Source organism: Mustelus asterias, chromosome 16 (genome assembly GCF_964213995.1).
Source record: "Mustelus asterias chromosome 16, sMusAst1.hap1.1, whole genome shotgun sequence".
Classification (NCBI taxonomy): Eukaryota; Metazoa; Chordata; class Chondrichthyes; order Carcharhiniformes; family Triakidae; genus Mustelus; species Mustelus asterias.
Genome location: NC_135816.1, coordinates 32895090 through 32912365, shown reverse-complemented (window position 1 = coordinate 32912365; position 17276 = coordinate 32895090). Strand labels below are relative to the sequence as shown.

The 17276-nt window shown below is 41.8% G+C and overlaps 1 protein-coding gene across 1 annotated transcript in view; it reads right to left on the bottom strand.

Annotated features, from left to right (window-relative positions):
- LOC144505085 (pterin-4-alpha-carbinolamine dehydratase 2) overlaps nt 1-9604 on the bottom strand; it is a 60587-nt gene extending 50983 nt beyond the window's left edge. Inside the window, exon 1 of the mRNA XM_078230875.1 lies at nt 9272-9604. Within this exon, the coding sequence (XP_078087001.1) occupies nt 9272-9382 (111 nt within the window). The 5' untranslated portion in view covers nt 9383-9604. The remainder of the gene's footprint in view (nt 1-9271) is intronic.
- Nucleotides 9605-17276: the final 7672 nt, after the last annotated feature.

Genomic DNA, 17276 nt, shown 5'->3' with positions numbered 1-17276 from the left:
GATTTTTTTGTATATGTTTTACAGAGGGTGTAAAATGCCTCAGCAGCAAGTCTTTAATCTGATGCAGTAATTTAAAATCACCACAAGATGGCAAATCATTTCAACTAGAAGCAACTAATAAAACTTCTAAACTTGCAACTGCCTTTAAGTAGCAACTATTGAAATTGTCAAATGAACTCAAAATCTGAGATCTTTTTTAAAAAAAAGCATTGCAACACAGAAATCTAATACAGTGCCGGTTATTGAAGTGAACACCTGAAACTTAACACAGACAAGTCTAAAGTGTTCAACTCTCCGAGTCCAGTTGTTCTGCCCCACTACAATTCTAAATGCATGTAGTTAACATGAAGCTGATCTTGCACTGTCCATCTGAGATAGTTAGGACCTGGCTGAAACCATGGCAGCACGGTGGCACAGTGGTTAGTACTGCTGCCTCACAGCGCCAGGGACCATGGTTCAATTCTGGCCTCAGGTGTGGAGTTTGCTCATTCTCCCCGTGTCTGTGTGGGTTTGCTCTGGGTGCTCGGGTTTCCTCCCAGTCCAAAGATGTGCCGGTTAGGTTAGTTGGCAAATGCTAAATTGCCCCTTAGTGTCAGGGGGATTGTCAGGGTAAATAAATGTGTGGGGTTGCAAGGTTAAAGCCTGGGTGGGATTGTTTTCGGTGCAGACTCAATGGGGCAAATGGCCTCTTTCTGCACTGTGGGGATTCTATGAACCACCCGTTCCCCCCCGCAAAAAAAAACACCCACTCCACTCTACTTTGTGCATGAGACGCAAAAACCCAGTCTGCAGGTGCAACAGGTGATCAAGAAGGCAAATGGGATGTTGGCCTATATCGTAAGGGGGATAGAATATAAAAGCAGAGATGTCTTGCTGCATCTGTACAGGGCATTGGTGAGGCCGCAGCTGGAATACTGTGTGCAGTATTGGTCCCCTTATTTGCAGAAGGATATATTGGCCTTGGAGGGAGTGCAGAGAAGGTTCACCAGGTTGATACCAGAGATGAGGGGTGTTGATTATGAGGAGAGTCTGAGCAGATTGGGTTTGTATTCGTTGGAATTTAGAAGGCTGAGACCTATAAGATAATGAAGGGGCTGGATAGGGTAGAGGTGGAGAGATTCTGTCCACTTAGAAAGGAAACTAGAACTAGAGGGCACAGCCTCAAAATAAAGGGGGGCCGGTTTAGGACAGAGTTGAGGAGGAACTTCTTCTCTCAGAGGGTGGTGAATCTCTGGAATTCTCTGCCCACTGAAGTGGTGGAGGCTACCTCATTGAATATGTTTAAATCACGGATAGATGGATTCCTGATCGGTAAGGGAATTAGGGGTTATAGGGATCACGGGTAAGTGGAACTGATCCACTTCAGATCAGCCATGATCTTATTGAATGGTGGGGCAGGCTCGAGGGGCTAGACGGCCTACTCCTGCTCCTATTTCTTATGTTTTTATACCTTAACAACAATTAGAAAATAAAACCAATACTAACCAGTCAGGAATGAGAAGGATAATATTTTACTGAATTGTGTGGGAGCTGAAGCATTGTTCCAGTCTTAGAGTAAACAAATTTAGATCAGGTTTACGCTCTTCGAAATTAACAGAAAAACTCTGCAAATGTAGAGAGTACACTGTTCTTATTGCGCTAAAGTTTTGTTGGTGTATCACTTCTTTTGTCTATAGGTCACTCAGCTGCAACTTCCTTTACACAGTAGTGTAATTAACTACTTGCTCTAATAATACAGCAGCTACTTTCCTGCCAATGGTCAATTTTCTATGCTTAATATTTAATTTCAGAGTAACAAGCTCTAGTCACCAAAACTGTCCTGACAATAAAAGCTGTCAAGTTAAAAGAAAACAATGTTACTTTTTATCCAAGATTTCTCATTTGGAAATAAATTGAAAAGCACAAGTTTCACTTCACAATTTTAAGCTAACGTGTTTCTTTATTCGGCCAGACTACCTAAATGTAGGTTTAAGGAGTGTCTTAGGGCGGTACAGTGGTTAACACTACTGCCTCACAGCGCCCGAGTTCGATTCCCAGCTTGCGTCACTGTTTGTGTGGAGTTTGCACATTCTCCCGTGCCTGCGGGGGTTTCCTCAGGGTGGTCCAGTTACTTCCCACAATCTGAAAGACGAGCTGGTTAGATGTGTTGGCCATGCTAAATTCTCCCTCAGTGTACCCGAACAGGCACCGGAACGTGGCAACTATGGGATTCTCACAGCAGCTTCATTGCAGTGTTAATGTAAGCCTACTTGAGACACTAATAAATAAACTTTTCAATGAAGAAAGTGAGGTAGGGAGACAGAGAGCTATAGGGAGGGCATTCCAGAGCTGGGGGCATTGGTGAGTGAAGGGAGCGGTCACCAATGGTGGAGCGACTAAAATCAGGGAAGTACAATAGCCCAGAATTAGAACAGTGCAGGTATCTCGGAGAGTAATGGAGCTGGGGGAGGATAAACAGAGAGGCTGGAGTGAGGCCATGGAGAAATTTTAAAATGAGGATGAAAACTTTAAAATCAAGACGTTGCGTGACCAATGTGGGTCAGAGAGCACAGCAGTGATACAGGGACAGGGGGAGAGTCAAGAAACAGGCAGCAAGAGTTTCAGATGACCTCAAGTTTATGGAGAGTAGATTACACAAGACCAGCCAGAACTGAGTTGGAATAGTCAAGAGGGACACAAGGATTGAATGAGGACTTCAGCAGCAGATGAGTTGAGACAAGGAAGAAGTTGAACAATGTTAGAAATGGAAACAGATGGTCTTAGCAACGGCACAAATTTGAGTCAGAAGGTGACCTGGGTGTGAAACATAACACAAAGGTTACAGACAGACTCAGGTGGTTGCCAGGGTAGAGTTGGCAGCTAGGAAATAGCATTTGGAGCCAGGGAAAAAACAATGGCTTCAGTCTCCCAAGAATTTAATTACGAAGAAATTTTCTGCTCATCCAATATCTAACACTTACGAGTTCTTAACTGCCTCACAATACAGCCTCAGGCCAAAATAATTTTCTAAAAGATAATTCGCTCTCCAACTCCAAATCCATTCAGAAGCCAACTCGTGTTTTTAAACGAAGTTAGGAATGGAGTGTGCTGTGAATCAGCAAAGGAAAGCGGAAAAAACCTTCAATAAGTGATTCCAACAATATACTCAGTTAGCCAGTTAACCTTAGCCTCACTATAAATATTGTTTCTGTTTCATTGATGAAAAGGTCGATTATATCAAAGGTGTGTTATATTTAGTAGGTTAGCTGAACTTCAAATTTGGTTTATGTATTTTCTAATTGATTACACTTGTGATTAACACAAAAAAGGTAAAATTTATCCCAACTCAAAGCCTATTCTAAAATGTACTTAAACATTTGTGGTGGCATTTCTTATTTAAAAATATAGAAAATTGTGCATCATAATACAAACATTAGCTTGTTAGCTTAGTCACAATAACTGCTGCACAAAATATCCAGCTATTTAGAGGCTATAGGTATACTCCTGTGAGGTATACATTAGCAACTCTCCCTACAAATTCTTGGCTACTGTCAGGCCACTTTTCTAGGGTACCACAAGTGATATAATTTAGTGAGTGAAACAGAGAATGACAAATATATAGCATATTTCAACCCACAGTCATCCTCCTGCAACACTTTAGTTATCCTCTTTTTTGTCAATTAACCCTTCCCACTTAAAGTTAACTACTTCCTGAAAACAGTTCAACAGGTGTTTAGCCACCCCAAAGCCCATTCTTCACGTGAACATAAATAATGAGGACTGGCCAGCTATTTTGTTGTACGGGAGAGCACCTGTAAGTCTAACCCAATATCAATACACATGCTCCCATGCACTTCCAGCAGACGACATTAACCAATAGAAAGAAGTCTAGCCAAAGTTTTCTATATCCTAGGCCAGAGTTGCAGTCGTCAATAATTTATTACAGGCTGGCAATTAAACTTGGGTTCATTCAGGTATTTGCTGTTCATCACCTTTGATCAGCTGAGCCACTGAAACAGCCCCTTTTCTAGCCATTTTGTCCCATTGTTACAAATACAAAATGCAACAAAAATAAAGCATTTTGTCTACGGATGACTTATTGGATTCTTTGTTCCTCGGAGACGACACAAGGTTAAAAGTGGACAGAAGAGTCCGAATTAATCCCCACCAGTAAATAGAATAAAGCACTCTTTTAGTATACAATTAACACAATTGTGGCCAATGTAACATGTTATTGCTATCATGACCCTGGTACAGGGACTCGTCTTGGTTAATCAAAGTGCTTGGGACTGATTGAAATGCCAAGCCATTCCATTACAAACATCCAAGATACCCAAACATGGATTTATCACCTGTACATGTATGCCCAAACCGAATTTTGAATCTTACGTATGTTTGAATGTCTAAATTAATTTATGAGAAACACTGTTTCAATGTTCTGGACTTTTTTATTTGAGGGATACTACACAAAAAAAACACTGTCTGCAGCCATCAGGGTACTCAGCAACATCCATAGATTCTGTGGCAGTGGATGCCATTTAAGAAAGAATAACTGTCAAGAGTCCATTTCATATTGCAGGTTAGTCAAAGAAAAATATTTTAATTGTTTGACCAATGTACAGTTATGTACAGAGTGCTATACTTGTAGCATTTACCTGTTTAGTAAATGTGTCTAGTGGGTTTACAGTAAGCACCACAAAGTGCATATTCTGCTATCTCTATTTACCTAATATCTAGGTAAATAGTAAAGAGTCAATGTGATTTGAAGGAATTGCAAGGTCCACTTACAGGAGTGGCCAACTGAACTGAACCAAAGGAAACATTCAGCATTATAAATCCCAAAACATTACCCAAGATTATTTAATAGATCCAAAATTCTTCTTTCTCACTGAAAATTCAAAACTGATTTCAAAATCCAAAATAGCACATTATCTCATGCTAACATTTTGATATATGACAAACCTAATCATATGGTAACTACAATCTTTAACTCATTTTGTGAAACACAGCTATCTGCTGCATTCAGACATTATAGTGGTTAAAGTATTAAACTCCCACATTGAAGTCTCCATCATTTTCCAGCAATAGCAGCATTCAGACTTACTCCAATGTATGAATTAAGAATTCCGGATAAGAAGGGGAAACCTGGCTGGGGACGCAAAAGGATGGAAGGCAGTGGAGTCAAACAGCCCTTCTGCCCTATCCAATTTCATTTTCTGCTAAGATAAACACTCAAATCAGCCATAACTATGTGCTTGGATTCCATGTTGCTGCACTGCTAATCAAGAAGAGTGGTGTACAAGACAAGGCATAGAATTTAGACTACAAAAATGTATTTATAGTACAAAGATCTAAAAAATTACAAAGCAAATAGAAATTCAACCAGTATTTTAATTTTTAATCAAAATAAATGTGGCTACAATGCTACGATGTGATTATTGTATAATTCATTTACAGTGAAAATACAATATTGTAGAGAAATTCTACAAATTGAAACACGTTAAAGAACTTTACAATTGATCATTCTAATATGGGTGGCATGGTGACACAGTGGTTAGCACTGCTGCCTCACAGTGCCAGGGACCCGGGTTCAATTCCGGCCTCGGGTGACTGTGTGGAGTTTGCACGTTCTCCCTAAGCCTGCGTGGGTTTCCTCCGGGTGCTCCAGTTTCTTCCCACACTCCAAAGATGTGCTGGTTAAATGAATTGACCATGCCTAATTGCCCCTTACTGTCAGGGGGACTTGCAAGGTAAATGTGTGGGGTTCTGGGGGATAGGGCCTGGGTGGGATTGTTGTTAGTGCAGGCTCGATGGGCCGATTGGCCTCTTTCTGCACTGTAGGGATTCTATGATTAATAACTAAAACCATAATACATTGTGAAGAATGATCAAGCTTCCAGAACATTATTATTTTTGGTGAGGTTTGCCCACCCCAAACTGCAAATGAGGAAATGTTTGCTGGAGCACAGTTAACCAAACAGCTGCAGCCCTCCACTGCACCATTGTCAATGACAACTTACATTTATATCTCAATTTTCTTCCCAGCACTGCCCTAAAGCACGAAACAGAAACCTCATCAATAGATATGGAGCCCACATAGGAAATATTAGCAATAACTAAAAATTTGATCAAAGATGTGGATTTTACAGATCATCGTAACAAAAGGCAGATGCGGTATGGGAATCTCGGAGCATGGGATCCAGTCAGCTGTTAGCACACCTACCATCAGTGAATCATAGAATCCCTACAGTGCAGAAGGCATATTGAGTTTGCACCAATTACAATTCCACCCAGGCCCTATTCCCGCAACCCCACACATTCACCCTGCTAATCCCCCTGACACTAGGTTCAATTTAGCATGGCCAATCAACCTAACGCACATATCTTTGGACAGTAGGAGGAATGCAGAGCACCCGGAGGAAACCCACACAGTCACAGGGAGAACGTGCAAACTCCACACAGACAGTGACCCTAGGCCAGAATTGAACCCGGGTCCCTGGCGCTGTGAGGCAGCAGTGCTAACCACTGTGCCACCATGCTGCCCAAAGCCACGGTGAAGCAAAGAGAGAAGGAAAATGAACAAGAGGTCAGAGTTTAGGGTAGAGGGAGGGCTATACGGTATTAGAGACAGAGAGGGGGTGAGAATTCTAATTGAAATGTGTCAGGGAACCCCGAACCAGGTCAACAAAAATGGGGTGATGGGGGAGCAGGATTCGGTGCAGGACAGAAGCAGAGTAGCAGAATTCCAGATGAATTGGAATGTGAAGGGGGGGGGACAGGGTGAGAGGAATGGGATAAAAGCATGGCTGAGGGTTTCAGCAGCAGGTCAACTGAAGCAAGATGCAGGCAGATGTAGTTATAGGAGAGAAAGTTGGCAGTAATGTCGAGAAGATGATCTCAGAAATTCAGCATGGGATCAAATAAACAGTAAATTGCAAACATATTCCCAAGAGTTATGCACAAGACATAAGACATAGGAGCAGAATTAGGCCACTCAGCCCATCGAGTCTGCTCCACCATTCAATCATGGCTGATTTTTTTCTCATCTCCATTCTCCTGCCCTTTCCCCATAACCCCTGATCCCCTTATTATTCAAGAACCTATCTATCTCTGTCTTAAAGACATTCAATGACCTGGCCTTCACAGCCTTCTGCAGCAAAGAGTTCCACAGATTCACCACACTCTGGCTGAAGACTCTCTGTTTTAAAGGATCGTCCCTTTAGTCTGAGGTTTTGCCCTCTGGTTCTAGTTTTTCCTACTAGTGGAAACATCCTTTCCACGTCCACTCTATCCAGGTTTCGCAGTATCCTGTAAGTTTCAATAAGATCCCCCCTCGTCCTTTTAAACTCTGAGTACAGACCCAGAGCCCTCAACTGTTTCTCATACGACAAGCTCTTCATCCCAGAGACCATTCTTGTGAGCCTCCTCTGGAACCTTTCCAAGGCCACACATCTTTCCTTAGATACGTGGCCCAAAACTGCTCACAATACTCAAAATGGGGTCTGACCAGAGCCTTATGCAACCTCAGAAGTACATCCCTGCTCTTGTATTCTAGCCTTCTCGACATGAATACTAACATTGCATTTGCCTTCCTAACTGCTGACTTAACCTGCATGTTAACCTTAAGAGAATCTTGAACAAGGACTCCCAAGTCCCCTTTTGTTTCTGATTTCCTAAGCATTTCCCCATTTAGAAGATAGTCTATGCCTCCATTCCTCCTTCCAAAGTGCACAACCTCATACTTTTTCACATTGTATTTCATTGCCCACTCTCCCAATCTGTCCAAATCCTTCTGCAGCCCCCCTGCTTCCTCAATACTACCTGTCCCTCTACATATCTTTGTATCATCTGCAAACTTAGCAACAGTGCCTTCAGTTCCTTCTTCCAAATCGTTCATATATATTGTGAAAAGTTGAGGTCCCAGCACTGATCCCTGAGGCATACCACTAGCCACCTTGCTGAGAAGTGGTATGGAGTCAATAGCAAGGCCACAAAGTTTGGGGCAGAGGGTGAAGATAACAACTTTAATCTTTCCAATGTTCAGATGCAGGAAATTGGAGCTCACACAGGCCTGGATATCAGGGAAGCAGTCTGATAACGCAGTAATGGTGGACAGATTAGGACAGGAAGTGGATGTGTAGAGTTAAGCATTATCGAGATCAGCCAAGGGAACATGTTTACAGATGATGGCGCCAAGCATATTAGATGAGGAAGAAAGGATCAAGGATGTATCTTTGGTGGACACTGCAGGTCGGGCTGTGGAAGCAGGAAAAGAAACATTTAATGAAAATGTCTTGGTGGCCATTAGGTGGGCAAGAGTGGAACAAGTTGGGCGACACGGTGGCATAGTGGTTAGCACTGCTGCCTCACAGCTCCAGGGATCTGGGTTCAATTTCCAGCTTGGGTCACTGTGTGTGGAGTTTGCACATTCTCCCTGTGGCTGCGGGGGTTTCCTCCCACAGTCCAAAGACGTGCAGGTTAGGTGCATTGACCATGCTAAATTGCCCCTTAGTGTCCCGGGATGCGTAGGTTAGAGAGATTGGCAGGATAAATATGCAGGGTTGTTGGGAGGGGGCCCGGGTGGGATTGTTGTCCGTGCGGACTCGATGGGCCGAATGGCCTCCTTCTGCACTGTAGGGATTCTAAGTGTGCAGCAGAAGAGGTGCTTGAGAAGAATGATGCAACTGACACTGTCCAAGGCTGGAGGGAAGTTGAGGAGGGTCAAAGTCATGGACAAATAGCCTTTGTGTTGCAGTCTTCATGAAGAATATTTAGAGGCCATGTAATTTCAGAACATCACACCCTGGCGGCATAACATCTGCTGCAGTGTTCAGCAGGCGTTCCATACAAGCATGAAGAGCGGGGTCGAGTTGTCCCTTTTGACTCAAGGTTCTGAAACTAATTGTAGGATTCACTGGTGCTAATTTGGTCCCAAACAGCGAACTCGGCAAGAGACTGGATTGCAAAACGTTAACGTGTGATCACGAAGGCAGTGCCCCTTTAACGCCTGTTAAAGCCGACAGCTGAATGCAAATCTCTCTGCTGCCCACATTTTAAAAAGTTAGAGAAAAGCCAAGAGTGCAAAGAAAAGACTTATTAACAGATAAAAACAAATCTACTGCATTTCCTCTTGAACCCGGTGCATTCTCTTCCAAAGATTATCCACCCACCCCCCACAGTGTGTGTGTGTGTCAGAGAGGCCCTTGTTTGCTCAGAATGCGCTGACTGGCTACCGGGAAGCGTTGCGCTCTCTCCGCGTCTTTGCAACACTCAATGTCAGTCCCGCACTTACCATTGCTGCAGCCAGTCTAAAGGGAGCGACGCTGCAGCGCCCAGAGAGCAGAGAGAACAGCGCTCTGGGCCCCGCCGCACGGCTGTACATTAACCAGCTCATCATCCTCATAACCCACACCGTCCTCTCCCAGTCACTCCTGCCGCTTACTGCCTTCACCGATCAAAGTCCTGCAACTCCAGTGGGGGGGGCGGACGTTCAGTGGCCCTTTCGAAAGCACAAAATAAAAACAGCCGTCAGTTACCAATTGCATATCATCATCGGATTCATTTGAAAACATAAATCGGACTTGGTTTTAAAGAGTATACCGTATCCCCCGTCCCTCTAGAGGGAGTAGTTTGTACATTTATGTCCCTGAATAATTACCATAGGATTCCACCTCTCAATAGCAGACTGGATAGAGCAGGATTTGCTAAACCTTACGCGCCTTTTGACCTTCCAAGAGAACTGAAGGAACCCCAAAGAAACATTTGTATTGTGTTGGAGAGCCAAACCACAAAAATAGATTGTTTTGTGTATTGGTTACAAACATATTTTCTAATTATATGTATTAACTATTTTAAAATTCTCTTATTAAAAAACATACTTGGATCTTACTGTTGTCATTTTTAATGGGGGAATGTTGCTGCTCATTTGGTTCAAGAGTGTTACTCGAATCTCATTTTGGACACACACTCGCCATTCTCCAAAGCCTGACTGTTCCAGGCCTGGGGCCTGACTGTTCTCCCCACCCCCTCGACTGTTTTTCCCCACCCCTGACTTCTTCCCACCCCCCGACTGTTCTTCCCATCGGCAACTGCTCTTCCCCAATCCCCGACTGTTCTTCCCCATGTTCATCCACATCCACAGCCTGACTGTTCTTCCCATCTCCGACGGTTCTTCCTCATCCCCCCCCCCCCCCGACTGTTCTTTCCCATCCCCAACTGATCTTCCCCATCCCCGATTGTTCTTCCCCATCTCCCACTGTTCTTCTCCATCCATGGGCCTGACTGTTCTTCCCTATCCCCAACTGTTCTGCCCCATCCCCGACTGATCTTCCCCATCTCCGACTGTTCTTCTCCATCCATGGGTCCAATTGCTCTTCCCCATCCCCGGGCCCGGCTGTTCTTACTCCACTGGAATCAACATTAGGACTGTTGTTTCATTTGCATCACTGATATATACTTAAACACAATGCAAAATAGTCACATTTGCAGTTAATAGCAAGTCAAGAGAATTAATGGAAGTAAAAGAGACATCTCAAAAATTATATAAAAAGTTGGACTGTAAACTATTTTTTCTTGGCAGCCTTCGGTCTGAGGAGATGATGGTTTGTGCCATGGTGATCAAATCTGTGTTAAACATCGCCAGGTATAGTTCAGGTGCCCCATTCTGGCATGGCAGCTTGCTGAAAAGGAAGAGTGGAATTAAGAAAGGTGCTATTTTCTGTGCCTACGTACACAATAGAGCCATCACATTAAAAGCCACAAGACAGAATGTAGTGGCAAAGGTCTGAGTTATTGAAGAATGACATGAGGAACTTGAACTTTTCACCCTTAGAAGGAGTATTGAGAAGTGATCTTGCAGTCTACAGAAGACAGTTAATATGTTTTAAAAATCTAGACAATTACTTCCAATTGTGAAAGTAGAATAAGACTATTTTAGAATTGATGACAGAAAGTTCTTCACCCCAAAAGTGATTAATACATAGACTGGACTTCCAGATTGAGTAGTGCAGATGAAATGCTGAAATAAAGAAACAATCAGATGTTGCAATAGGAGAACATCAGGATTATTCTTCTAAACTAAAGTGGATCATTTATCATTAATTCCTGAGATGATACAGCACAAAAGACCATTCGGAAGGAACTAATTAAGTTCGTTTCCCATCCCTAATCTTTCCCCATAACCCAGTATTTGTTTTTCCCTTTCCCACAGTGTGGTGTCCAGAAATAGCCACAATATTCCAGCTGAGGCCTAGCCAATAATTTCTAAAGGTTTGGCATAACTTCTTTGCTCTTGTACTGTAGGCCTCTATTCATAAAACCACAAATCTGTACGACTTTTAAACAACTTCTGAACTTGTCCTACCACAGTCAAAGATGTGCACCACTGGATCTCTGGGGTCCGGTACCTCTTTTAAAATTAAAATTAATTTATATTGCCTCTCATCATTCCTTCGAGCAAAACAAATCCCTTTGCATTACATTTCAATCACCAAGTGTCATCCCATTCCATCAGTCCTTGTCTTTCTGAAGCCTGTTACTGTCCTCACTGTTTACTACATCGCATTTCTGAGTTCTGCATCATTTGCAAACTTTAAAATTATATGGCTGTATAGCCAAGACCAGGCCTTAAACATATTTTAATAAAACAGTGAACCCAACAACAATCCCTGGGGACACCACGGCACATGTTCCTCCAGTTTGAAAACCAACCCTTTGCCATTGCTCTAATATAAAAGTAAAATGCTGCGGATGCTGGAATCTGAAACAAACAAAAACAGAAAATGCTGGAAAATCTCAGCAGCTCTGACAGCATCTGCGGGGAGAGAATAGAGCCAACGTTTCAAGGCTAGATGACCCTTTGTCAGAGCTGTAACGAAACTGTGATGATTCAGCTCTGACAAAGGGTCATCTAGACTCAAAACATTGGCTCTATTCTCTCCCCACAGTTGCTGTTGGATCTGCTGAGATTTTCCAGCATTTTCTGTTTTTCTTTGCCATTACGCTCTGCTTTCAGTCTTTTGGCCAATTTTGGAATCATGCTGCCACTGCCCCTTTAATTCTATAGGCTTCAATTTTTCAGACAAACCTATTATGTGATAATTTACCAAATGCCTTTTGAAAGTCCTTGTGCACATCAATCACAGTACCCTCATCCACCTCTGTTACATTATCAAAGAGATGACTTGTGATCTTGTGTTTGTGTTTATGTTGTAATATGAAATGGTTATCTTATTTGGATTAACTACCATTACTTAAGTTTGGAAAGACCAACACTTTTCACACCCTATCAATGGGTACACAATACATTTTTAAATGGGTAGCCTACCTTTACCTGAATCTTCATTTGTTTCTGCAATATCTTCAAATATCTACTTTGAATAACAGCTTCTTCATCACCCAGAAACTTTAATTAACTGCATCAAAGCCACAGAGATATCTTCCAAAATGTAAATTGGTTCATACGATTTATTTTCATGTCCATTTATAGTTGTTCTGTTTAAATCAAATATGAGAAAGTGACTCTCATAAAATGGTCACAGCGCAGGAGGAGGCTATTTGGCCCATCATGTTTTTGCAGGCTCTCTGCAAGAGCAATCCCACCAGTCCCACTCCACTGTAGATCCGCAATTGTTTTCTCTTCAAGTGTTTATCCGACTCCCTTGATATCCCTAATTGTTTCTACCTCCACCATATATTCAGGCAGTGCATTCCATATCCTGACCACTTGCTACTTAAAAAAAATTCTCACATCATTGTTGGTTCTTTTGACAATCACCTTAAATCAGTGTTCTCTGGTTCTCAACCTTCTGCCAATAGGATATTTCTCTGTATCTACTCAACTGTCCTCTCAACTTTCTCTCTAAGGAGAACAACCTTGTTTTCTCCAAACTACCCACATCATTGAACTCCCTCATTCCTGAAACCATTCTCATAAATCTTTTCTACATGCTCTCTATAGCCTTCATATGCTTCCTAAGGTGCAGTGCCCAAATTGGATACAATGCTCTAGTTGCGGCCGAACAGAGTTTTATAGAGGTTCCTCATACATTGAAAATGATGTACCATAATAATAAGGTAGTAATAAAATTTGGCATTCATATTGCCGACTGACAGTACAAGGATAATCATGTCCTATTGGCACCTATTTGTTTAAATTGGTTTAGTGCCATAACATCCATGATTGAACAATCACGTGAGGAATGATCACTTGTAGATGGTAGCTAGAGGACAGTTGATAATTAAACCATTCTCTTGTATTCAAACAACACACTTATTATCAAGTACACAACCATGTTCCCAACACTACTGCCACACTTGGTCAGGTTTGAAATTGTGTTCTACAAAATCAAGTCTAGGTGATTAACAGAACCTGGAGAACCCCACACAAAAAAACCTTCCTCCAGTCCAAAAATCAACCATTTAGCTCTACACTGTTTACTGTCACTCAGCCAACTTAATTTCCATGTTGGCATTCCCGATTTAATCTGTGGGCTCCAATTTTGCTGGCATGTTTATTACGTGGCACTTTAGCAAACACTTTTTGGAAGTCCATGTACAACACATCAACTGGATAACCCCAATCAACAATTAAGTTCAAGCTTGTATGGACTTTCCCCTGACAGAAAGAACATTCATGTCATGTTTGCAAAGTTTCACAACTGTGTATTCACATGTTTGCAGCATTCTCAGCATGTTCTACAGTGCAAACACTATGAATTGGCAGAATTACATTTAAAGTGATTAATCATTTTCACTTCTGTGACGTTCATACTCTAATCCAATAGCAAGGGTCACTGCAGCAGAAGGTAATGAACACAGCTGAAGAGGTTTCACTCAAAGTAATTCCAAAATTCTTTAGTAGGAAAATCTATTTGAAGGAATTTCTGACTATGCGGGACAGATTTTGGAGTAGAATTGAACATTTATTCTAATGAAATGTGCAGAATATTTGAGATAATCAAGCTTAATTTGAAAATCTGTTGAGGTCCTTCAACAGAGATCATGGTAAAGTCTACATTTTGTGGTGGTTTTGACACAAAGCAAAATATTGTCAAATCTAATTTTTAAAAAAAAAATTATCCTCAAGAAATCTTTGCTAAAAGTAAGTTAGTATCTTAGGGAGCATTTATTTAAGGCCATCGCCAAGAGAACAAAGGGAAAGGATAAAAATTGTTCTCTTATTTTAAACTGAGAGTTCTATAAACAGAATGGCTCCCAGCAACATGTGTGGAAAAAAAAATTTCAAGGCGAGTGGATAAGTGTTTAAAACTTTTAAAGAATTAAAAAGGCATGGATGAAAAGAAGAAGGGGCCGGGACCAAGTGTGAAGGACAGACATGACGAGCTGAATGGCCTTCTTTTGCAGCCTATCAATTTTTGTTTTCAGAATAATGTAATCAGAATGTAATGATTTGCAATATTGTAGGTTGGGAAATTATATTCAGTTGAGGCAGTGATAACCAATGCATGGCTCACAGTACAAATAGATTTGACACCTACCAAAGTTATTAATAAAACATTACTTCTTTTCCTCTCATATTTCTCCTATTGAATGACAACAGAGAGACTTGCATTTACATAGCATTTTTCACAAGCACCAGACTTTACTGCCAAAGTACTTTTTGAGGAGTAGTCACAATTCTGGTGTAAGGAAAGCAGCAGCTAATTTGCACACAACAGCAATGTGATAATGACCAGAGTTTGTTTTTAAACTTAATGTTGTTTAAAGGATAACTTTTGACCAAAACACCAGGATATCTTCCCTGTGCCTCTTTGAAATAGTGTTATGAGAACTTTGACATCCACCCAGGCAGGAAGAATGCTTTCCATTGCTTTTGAAAGGTGGCATCTCCAACCCTCATTCCTGCACTGGAGTGCAGCTTAATTTTTGTGCTCAAGCTCTGGAGTGGGACTTGTGGCTCAGAGACAAAACGTTACCAGATGAGCCACGGCAAATACTCAAATGTGATCAGCGTAGACTGGATGATCACCTGGATGTTGGGATGATGCAGGTACAAAAGGGTCATGTCTCGGGAGTGTGGGAGTTCTGGAGGGCAGAGACACATCTTGTAAGAGCTGCTCAGCTACTGTTGATAAACATCTACTGTAGTTAGTCCCTGGTTGCCATTATTGGAACCCAATACTTTTACAATCAGTAAATATAAGATGGATGTTGGTATGCAACCAGTTATAAAAAGATATAACATAAAATCCCCATGAAAACAAGATACAAGATTTCTGTACTTCTTCCCGGTCTCTGCCCCGAGATACCCAAAACTATTTTCTGGAATCCTGAGACAATGGGCACGATATTGCCTGCCATTTATGCCACATTCCCGCTGCAGCGAGGTCGGAGAATTTGGCGTCCAGCCATATCTGTTCACTGCAGCAGGATGGGAAAATCCCACTGGTGTTAACACCCGTTAGATTGCAGCCCGAGGCTCCAGGGACTGCATGCAGTCTCATTCCTATCCACTGCAGCTTCTGGCACTGTAGAGATGATAGAGCTGCAGGCCCTATAGAGCTGCAGTCCAATCAGATTATCCAGCAGCTCTCTAAGGTGGATTTCCCTCCCAAGTGAAGGGTGGAATTCCCACTTGCAGCCAGTTTTCACTCTTTGGAGCATGAAATGGCTGTGGGGCAGACAGTGTCAGCAGGGATGTAATCCCCACCAACTCTTCAGATGGTGGGATGGGAAACCCACACCCTGGCCTATATTTAGCAAAGGGGGAAGGTGGGATCAGGATATTGAATTTGATGATCAGCCATAATCAAAATGAATGGCGGAGCAGGCTCAAAGGCCCAAACGGCCTACTCCTGCTTCTAGTTTCTATGTTTCTGAAGTGAAATTGGGAGATTTTCATGCTTGCAATCAAAGTTGATCCTTTGTAAGATTGATGAGTTAACTTGCGTCCAGAATTACTTTGGAGTTGCTCCCCCATTAACACCGATTGTGCTATGAAGATTGATTTTCTTATAGTTTTGGATGAGCCACAATTTTCTCATGTTAAACATAGGAAAGACTAAAGTAACCATCTTTGCCCACTGCCACAAATTCCACACCCTAACCACAAGTCCAATTCCTCCTGAGCAATTCTCTCAGGCTGAACCAAATTGTTTACAACATTTGCATTCTATTTAATTCTGAGATGAGCTTCCATCCATTTGCCTTCAATCACAAAGATTGCCCAATTCCACTTTGGTAACATTGCCTATGTTGGCCACTTCCTCAGCCCATCAGCTAAAAATCTCATGTGCCTGTCACCTCTATTCTAATACTTTATTGGCCAGCCTTCCATCTTTCCTGGAACTCCATTCCTAAAATCGCTGTGGGAATATCTACAACACATGGACTGCAGCAGTTCAAGAAGATGCTGCAACACCCTCTTCTCAAGGAAAATTATGGATGAACTCAGGTAAAAAAGTCAGATAAATTCGGGTCTAGTCAGTGATATCCATATCCTGTGAAAGAATAAATATCTTTCACTATCTAACTTAATCTGATCCAAAACTTGGTTGTCCATATTTTGCCTCTGGTCATGTCCTGCTCATCCATCATTTGGGTTTTTGTTGACCTCTATTAGCTCCTGGTGCTCAAAATTTGATATTTTATCCTTTTATGACCTATCCAGGACTATATCTTTCCCTAATGAAATCCCCATTCCTCTCTTCCATTGCATCACTGGCAGATATAGCTACAGCCAACCAAGTTCTGCAATTCTCTATATAGATCCTTCTGCTTTGTCTCCTTCCTCTCCTCTTAATAAACCCCCTTTGTTCGTCCTCTCCAAATATCAGCTTCTTAGTATCAAAATGTATTATTTTCCTTACAGTTCTGTATAGCTTTGAGATGTTTTAGGTAACATTCACAAACAAGATGTTCTGAGCACATTCTTAAAATATATTCAAGATTTTTCTTTCCCACTTCCATTACTCTCCAGTAGGAGACAAACGGTAAACCAGCTATAGAAACCTCAATATTTTAATAGACACTTCAACATTTTAAATGCAACAGTTGGCTGATCTAAGTTTGGAGTTTGGTCCTTGGGCTCCAATGGATCTAGTTTTATTCTCATGCATGAAGTTGAATGCCAAGTTACTTACCATTGTTAAACTGAACATTGAATTCTCCTTCCCTTCCTCAGTATTACTAAATTCAAATATGTGCCTAATTATGGGCCAGAGATAGGTGATCTTCTAAACCTGTGTCATGTCTGAATTTGGTGCATATAGGCAAATCTTCTAAAGCATGTTAAGAAGCAATCACTGAGAAGAAAGATACAATTCAACATCTGATAG